This window comes from Eurosta solidaginis, chromosome 2, assembly GCF_040869045.1.
Source record: "Eurosta solidaginis isolate ZX-2024a chromosome 2, ASM4086904v1, whole genome shotgun sequence".
NCBI classification, from domain to species: domain Eukaryota; kingdom Metazoa; phylum Arthropoda; class Insecta; order Diptera; family Tephritidae; genus Eurosta; species Eurosta solidaginis.
Window position 1 is genome coordinate 10920050 of NC_090320.1, and position 8583 is coordinate 10928632.

General features: G+C 36.0%; 1 protein-coding gene across 1 annotated transcript; it reads right to left on the minus strand.

Annotated features, from left to right (window-relative positions):
- Positions 1-724: 724 nt before the first annotated feature.
- Positions 725-3121, minus strand: LOC137241969 (uncharacterized). The gene is made up of 2 exons (XM_067769343.1): positions 3017-3121; positions 725-1844 (listed from the first exon to the last, which is right to left on the minus strand). Exons 1-2 carry the CDS (start codon positions 3063-3065, stop codon positions 1414-1416), a joined length of 480 nt encoding a protein of 159 aa, XP_067625444.1. The 5' UTR covers positions 3066-3121; the 3' UTR covers positions 725-1413.
- Positions 3122-8583: the final 5462 nt, after the last annotated feature.

The following is an 8583-nucleotide window of genomic DNA, read 5'->3' on the forward strand; positions in this document are numbered from 1 at the left end:
CCTGTTTTCACTGCACGTTGCGTAGTGACAGTCGTCGTGCGTGTTTAAATCAAATCGTTTACATGACAGTTGGAGTTGACGTGATGGTACCCGAGTGTTCCAGATTCACGTCCGATAGAAAAAATTGTCGCTTTGTCTCAACAGGTAATTACTGTTTTTTGGAATTCATATTGTGACGAATTTGATAGTTCCTCGATATATTTTTATTGGTTCGTTTCACTGATATGTCAAATAAACGGTTGCGAAAAATTACTCGGTACTTAAAAAGTACCCGTTACTATTAAAAAGTACCCGTTACTATAAAAGTTTCTCGTACTAAAAAGTACCCGATACTATAAAATTATCCGGTTCTTAATAAGTACCTGGATCTGAAAATTAACCCATATACAAAGAAACTTCTGGTTCTGAAGAAGTACCCGGCTCCAAAAAAAAAAAAACCGTTCTGAAAAGTGCCATGTTCTTAATATGTACCCAGATCCAAAAAAAATGCCCGTTTCTGAAAAAAGGACTCAGATACGAAGAAATATCCGATGCTGAGGTAGCATCCGGATCCGACGAAAAGCCCTGTTCTAAATAAAGGATCTAGTTCCGTAAAAGCACCCAGTTCTGAAAAGATACCCGGTTCTGAGAAATTACCCGGTTCTTTAAAATTACCCGGTTATTAGAAAAGCAAAAGGCTCTTTTTATAAGTTTGTCTCTCATTTATTTCAATTGTATCATTTTCGAGTTTATAAAGAAATAAGTAGAGTTTAAAATTAGAAAAAAGGCACGCTTTTAATTGAAATAAAAAGTTAAAAATACTTTAAGAAACAAACTTAAAATAATAATAAACGATAAATACTACATTGTTTGAAAAAAACTAGCTTGGCCGCTTTGTGCCACTTTTATTTCGTAAATCGAGTGACTGACGCTTTGTTTACTAGAGTTTTTCGTTCATTAACTGTCTTATTTGCCATTGATGCTATTATGCTCAAAACGATCGTCGTTCGTCTGCTTGAAGTAAAATTAGCAATACGATAGATAGCCTAAACGATAATCAAAACGATAACAGCTGACTCTTGCATTATCACGGCATTCTCTATCACGAACAGCTGCTGTGAAAACGAAAACAAAGCTTCAAAAGCAAAAATGAAAACAAATTTCACAATTGCTTTCGTGTAATTTGCCTACGTAAGTATCGTTCGTTAAGCATCTTGTTCGCCAAATAGAATGACTTTTTTATGCGATGCATTTTAAAAGCTTGTTTTTTATTTTATTTTTTTATATAACGTTACAAATAGTATTTTATGCCTTTAGAAAATTAAAGAGAAAATTCCAAAGAAAAAATATTGCTTAAATATTATTCAGTAATAGTAAGTGAATAAAAAATAAACCGTAACGGCAATTGCTTCACTAACGGTTTATACAAAGTGCTTAATCTTTTTCATGGCTGTCACTTTTATCCTTATTTTCATTTTCGTCATCCTCTTCGCATTCCCATTCATCGCTATCATCACCGCTATCACTATCATCTTCACAATCTTCCTCACTGCTGTCATCATCACTACCATGCTCTTTCGAATCATCGTGCTTATCTTCGTTGGAACCTTTGCCGTTACCATGCTTTTTATCAGTTACTTTATCTAATATGCCATTTATATCGCTGGCAATATTGTGTACTACATTCGCTATATCACCTGCTACTTTCACTAAATCATCTGCTACTTTTACTTCATCATCTGCTACTTTGACTTCATCACCTGCTATTTTTACTTTAGCATCTGCTACTTTTACTGTATCATCGAATATATTAGCAACGCCATGAGCTGATTTGATTGCTTTCTTAAAAATATTATTAGATTGCGCTAAAAATAAAAATTTGGAAGAATAGTATACATTAAACATTAAAAAAAAAGTCTTCGTTTTTTTTTTGTATTATCATCGCGAATGATAAATTTAATGCTAGTAAAACTTCTTAATTTTATATATTTAATGTAATTTTTTTAAATTTTATTTTAAGTTTTAGTAGTAGCTTTTCTTCTACTTGCTCTTTTTTAAGTGTGTTGATAATTATAATAAATTGAACCCTTGCTTTGTTTTATTATATTTTAGCATTAATTTTTTGCTTTAATTCGTAGTTTTATTTAAATTTCTGTTTTATATAAAATATTTTGATTATTTAGTTTTTATACCCAGCTGTACTTGTATTCAGGGTATTATAACTTTGATTTCGTTGTACAGGTAAAAAGAAATCGCGATAGATATAGACTACCATATATCAAAATCATCAGTATCGGAAAAAAATTTGACTAAGCCATGTCCTTCCGTCCGTTAATACGAAAACTTGAGCAAATATTGAGATATCTTCACCAAATTCGGTATACGGGCTTATCTGGACCCAGAACAGATTGGTATTGAAAATGAAAATGAACGAAATCTGACGATAACCGCGGCCACTTTGTCGATAAGCTAATGAAAATCAATCCACCTAGTTTTATGACGCAACACATAAATTTCAAAAAATTTCGGAATATGGCCGCGGCACCACCCACATTTAGAAGTAGAAAATTTGGAAGTTTAACAAGCCGTTAAAGTTATTACATTGAAAAGACACTAACCTTGCCAAACTAAATAGACTGAGTAAAGATAATCAAAATCGGTTAAAGACCACGCCCTCTTTTCCTAAAGATCTAACCTTAACAAAATTTTCAATAACTCTATCATAGAGTCTCTATGGTATTTAACTACAATTGCCTGATATTCTACCTCAGTAGTGGTATGGTTGAGCTAAGAACAAAACTTGAACAAATTTTTGAAAATGAGCGTAACCCGCCCCTTTTTTTGTTACTCTTTCCAAAATACTTTTAATGCCATAAGTCGAACAAAAACCGCAGCATTATAACACTGTTAACCGCACAAAGCAAACAAAAAACAGCGTTGTAAGTGCACAGCTGGGTATGTAATTTTCGGTTTCACCCGAACTTAGACTTTTTTATTTGTTGTATTTTATTTTTTTGTATATAAAATTTTTAATCACCTTCGCGTATCGCTAATCCTATTAAGCAAATTGCAAGAACAGCTTTCATTTTAGATTTGCAAAAAAAAATTTCAAATAAAGTGAATCGTTTGGTAAATTTCAGAAAACTGCTGCAACTATTTCGCTTGCACAATCTTTTATATCACAAAAATTTCATGATATTTGTTTGTTTTGAGAATATGTAAATATGTTTGTATATTAGGGTGGTTCTAACTTCTTCGAACGGTAATAGCAAGCTCAAAAATATACAATACACAATTTGGTGCCGGATGAAGATATTTAAGGAGTGTTGCTGAAACTCAAATTATATATATTTTTTTTCTAATATCCAAAACCATAGCTGAATAGATAATATCAAATATAAATTTTGTTACAGAACGAGACGGTTAAGAAGTCTTCATTGGCATCAACCGTTTCTAATACAAAAAATGTATACGTGATATCGCCTAAAAAAATAAGAGCTAGATACGACAGACCTGCGAGAAGGAGTGGGCCGAGCTTTTCTTTTAAGTTAAGCTAATATTAAACTACATGATAGTGTAACGAATTTCGGTAAATTCCTGATAATTACACAGGCCGACAGCATCTCAGACCCAGAAACCGGACTATATATTTTCGAAGGATTTTGATGCGATGAATCGAAATCTGGTCTCAAAATTGCTCTATCAGCTATGGTTTTCGTGATATCCTAACCTAAAAGTGCAAAAAACACCGTTTTTGCCCATATTTGAGGTTATGTAGCCTTGTAGATGTTTTCTGCCACCAAAATTAAAGGATGGTATCTTTAAAATGTTGTCTCACACCAAAAGTGTGCTAACTTACCACACCTCTACACTATCTAAGCCTCGGGTACTGAGTCACACACAGCCAGCCCCATTGAAACCACCTATCATACCGTAAGCAGGCTAACCCACCTAACCTTGGGGACAGTGTTTACTCGCATATTTTTCTTAAAATAAGTCTTATTTATCTAGATATCTCACACCACAAGTTTGCTAACCAACCTAACTGTTAACCCATCAACTCCCCTATCCTGTAACCCTTAGAAACCACCCCTACCGCACCACAAGCAGGCAACCCCACTTAACCTTGGAAACAGTCAGTCTAGTCGCATAATTTTCTTGAAATAAGTCTTATTTTTCTTGATGTCTCATAACATCAGAGTTGATAGAAAAATTCTGAGGGCAGATTTGTATTCAGCGCATTATAAACCTTCGGAAATACATAGTCTGGTTTCTGGGTCTGAATGTTGGTTAAATTTTGTCGGCCTGTGTAATGCGCCTTCTGCTAACGTTGGAATCGCTGAACTGTCGAATAAATAACTCAAATATTCAGTATAGCCAAATGTGCTTTATTCAGCCTACTTTGGGAATAGTATTGCACAAATTAATTACTCGCTTGCTTCACTAAAAGCGTGTTAAAATCAAACTGACTGATTATTCCTCAGCATGCGCTGCTTTTATACTTTCTGTTGCCTCGTTCGCATATTTCTCCCAAGGTCAAAGCTTTTCACGAACATGCCGTCTGGAACAGTTGTATCTCGTACTTGGTTATTCAGCCATATGTGTGTGTATGTATGAGTAACAACTTCTGCCCTTAGCTGATGACTACATACATATGCCTCTGTGTGGCTGCTTGCTTTGATGTGTTCATGTACATAAGTGTGGCTTCTTGCTTTATTGTTGTTGTGGCTTTATTTAGTAGCAGCAGAGTGATATGTATAGAACTGGTAATATTCGGCACAATAGTAATCATTCAGCTGCATTTAAAAATTTTAGTTTTCACCACCTACGGTGGCCAACTCCCAGTTAAATTGATAATTGCGAATAAAATTGTCTAGAACATATATGAAAAATCTATTGTGAATAGACGAAAATCAACAACACAGCTGTCTTTTGTTTACTATTTGCCTTGCACTTAACTGACAGTCGATGTTTTCAGTTGGCATGAACAAAACGAGAATTTCGATAGCTTATAAATAAGTAGCTAACTAAATATGGCGAAAACAGTCCGTAGTGTTTGCTAAACTACTGACCTGGGGCAATACCGCTTAGTAAAACTTTTTCAAACGTATTATGTTGAACTTTGACAATTTATTAGAGAACTTCCCTGACTTAGTTCTACTGAAAGTTAAAGCAAAAGAGTATCTCAACTGTTTGTTTTGTATCGAAAATACATTAATTACATAGAGAGCCCGATGATCATTATAATAAATCTAATATTCATAATTTATTGTAATCCCCCTTAATAGTTTCACGGTTATCGCTATATATGTACATGAGGAAGGCATGACGACAAATCTGAAGAGTTGGTTATATGAGATATACTCTATACTGGCAGGCACCTGTTATCACTCGCAATGGGCACTTCTTATCTTTCCTTCCCTTTTTCACCCTATCCTTTTGCCTTTTCGTTTTTGTCTCATCTTTTTTCTCCCACCTTTCACTGCCTTGTAAAAGCTTGCCTTTCCGCCGATTCCGGTTTATTAATAGTTTTTTTTACCATTCTCACACTCACGTATTGAAGCTTAACCGTTTAAACGGTTATGACCGTTCAAGAAGGCGCGCCAGTCGCTTCTTCGTTTTGCTAACTAGCTTCAATTGGTCACACAAAGGAAATTTAAATCGTTTTCCACCGGGCCCTCCCAGCGGAGTAGAGGCCGCCGTCTTCTTCTGCTTCCATAGGCAGTTTCTGATAATAAAACTCTTTTGGCCGGACTTTCATCATTTTTTTCGCATAACATGACATAGCCAGCTTAGCCACTGCAAACTCTCAAATTTTGTGCAAGCAAAGCATAAGAAGAAGAACTTGACACTTTGCAAGTGAAATTATTTATCCCGCTATTTGGTAACTTTTTCGCAATTAAAAAATGCAATATAACAAATGAATACGACACAAAATATATTAGCAATTATTTTTGTTGTATAGGGAGAATGTTTAAAACAGTGCTTCGAGAAATTTTGTATGTTAATGGGCAAGGCGAAATAAACTTCAATTGCCAAGTCTGAGGTTGATTGTGGTGATGTTACTGGAATGCATAAGCTTATGTTAAACGCATCTATATGAAAATTTTCATTGTGCCGCGGCCTTTAAGAAGAATGCTTTGCGATTTATAGATATGTGGCTAGGTTGCTTTCCTCATTTTCACTGAAGCCGAATTTTACGAGTTTGTATGATAAGGGTATTTGGTGCTTTCTTAAGGTTCAAAAGAGTTCATCTCTACGCCGTTAGGTACAATTAAGTAGAAATTCGTAGAACGCTTTCTAACATTTCTGTGATAAGGGAGAGAGAAGTCTTCTATTTAGGTATTCGAAGCTTGAAAGTCGTATCAAAGAATCCCCCTAATATAAGTTAATATATACTTTGATATTTTAGCAACGATATATTATTTGCTCTTGTCTTGAATGAACTCAAACACCTATGTACCCATACAACGTTTGTTGGAAACACGTTTAGAATATGAATTGAGGAGCTTTGAAACCACATGCGCTGGTACTTTCCTGTAGATTTTTGTTTACTCAGTTGTCTAAATTTTCAGACAAAAGTAACCTTTAATTTTTTACTCTTTATACTTTAGTATTTTGTTTATATTGTAACGAATTAAGGGAAATTCCTCTTATTCCAAACCTTCTGCTAACGTTCGAATCGCTAAACTGCTGAATAAATAACTCCAATATTCAATAATGCAAAACGGTCTTTATTAGACTACTTTGAAAGTACTTCACAACAACACTTATACTTCACAACCAATAGCGTGTTTAAATCAAAACTGATCACTGATTCCTCAGCTTGCGCTGCTTTTATACTCTCAGTTTTCTCGTTCATCCATTTCTCCTAAGGTCTAGTCATTTCGCGAAACTGTATTCCAGAACAATTGTATCCCTTGCTTGGTTATTAACTATATACATGTATATTTGTAGTTAATGTTTCTTTTATAGCCATATGCGGGTGTATGCGTGAGTACTACTTCGGCTGATGATTACATGTGTTTGCGAGTATCTCTTCGTTGCCTTCTATTTACATATGTATCAGCTGTGGCTGTTTAGTATCAGCTTAGTGATACTGGTATCAGGTTAGTGATGCTAATATTCGTCAGAATATATTTGTGTACATAAATATCGAAAGCTTCGAATAAAAGCAAAAAGTTGGATGAGTCATCATAATATGTTAAACTAACGCTGGGATCATGCTTATTCAGCGTAGCCGCTGGATTTATTGTTCTGTTGAATTCATCATCGCTGTCGCTATTTAGCAATGATAGAGATTACGCTACGATCGTCGACTACCATATCGCCATAAGTATTGAAACCTTTCGTCATCCTCTCTATTTTTATACACAGTAATCTGATCTGCTCTCGATGTGGAAGAGACAACGAAGAAAGCCTTTATGGCACTGTATGCATGCAAGAGAATGCAAGGTTGCACGTCGGGGTTACGGCAATTGGCAAGCCCGCGGCGGACAGCCACACAAAAAAGTACGTTTACCAAAATACTTGAGGAGATATGTAGAGTATCACTGATTAGCATAAAGGAAACAGTCAAAACTTCCCCACAGCAGCATTTCATCATGCAATAGCGCCATTAAATACTGGGTGAACGGACTGCATGGTCGCTCGCCTGGTCTTCGAAAGACATCTTGGGGTCACAATGGAGCCCGCGGGTTGGCGCAAGGATACGAAAATTACGGAACATGCTATAGACGTGTATATCCGTGGTTCCAAATTCAAGTAATGGGTCGGGTCTGCTGTTTACTATGTCGATCCAAAATTAAGTAGCTCCTACAGGCTGCTAGATCACTGCAGTGTATTTTAGGCGGAAATTGGAGAAGCGTGCTTATGCCGTAGTTGCGTCAATATACATATATATTAATAGTCAGGCGGCGTTCAAGACAATAATCTTACATAGTACTTTATCTAAAAGTGTGATGAACTGCAAGGAAGCATCGGAGATACTTCGCTCAGGCCGGAACATAGATCCATACTAGGCTCCCGGTCATAAACGGATAAACAGGAATTCAAAGGCCGATGAGTTGGTAAAGGAGGGTGCAACACTAGATAAATCGACGGTAAACCAATCCGATTGGCAGAAATCAAAAGGAGACAGAAGTTTCATATGAACCATCAAGCAGGAAAGGCGTGGACAGAAGCGCAGGGCTGCAAAATGTTTATGATCATGTGCGAATCCCAAATAGCTCATATCTCTAAAGAGACATACTAACTGGATACTCGGATCTCGAGGTTAATTGCTAAGTTCTAGAAAATTTATAGTATTTGCCAATAAGACGCAGTTATCCTATAAGACGAGTGCTGGTGCTTAATTGGGTTTTTAAGTTTGATCGTCAAACAAACTCGGGAACACTATGGACCTATTCAGTCCATGTAAGGTCTTCATTGACCAGTGAGTTCAATGTTTTCTTCTGGTATCTAAAGCTAGTCGAAATCACGCCTTCGCATCGGTTTTTTTTTTTGTCTAACCTAGTCTCTATCATGCCTCTAAGGGAGGCGTCCTTTTCTTCCGAGGCGTCGTGTCGTTTCCAATCGTACCAGTTTGATAGCTTTATGGGTATT

What these genes read in the sequence shown, in the direction of transcription:
- LOC137241969 (XM_067769343.1), bottom strand. Translation starts at nt 3,065, where the DNA reads ATGAAAGCTGTTCTTGCAATTTGCTTAATAGGATTAGCGATACGCGAA. An exon ending in AGGATTAGCGATACGCGAAG is followed by an intron (nt 1,845 to 3,016) that starts GTGATTAAAAAT and finishes TTTTATTTTTAG; the next exon opens with CGCAATCTAATAATATTTTT.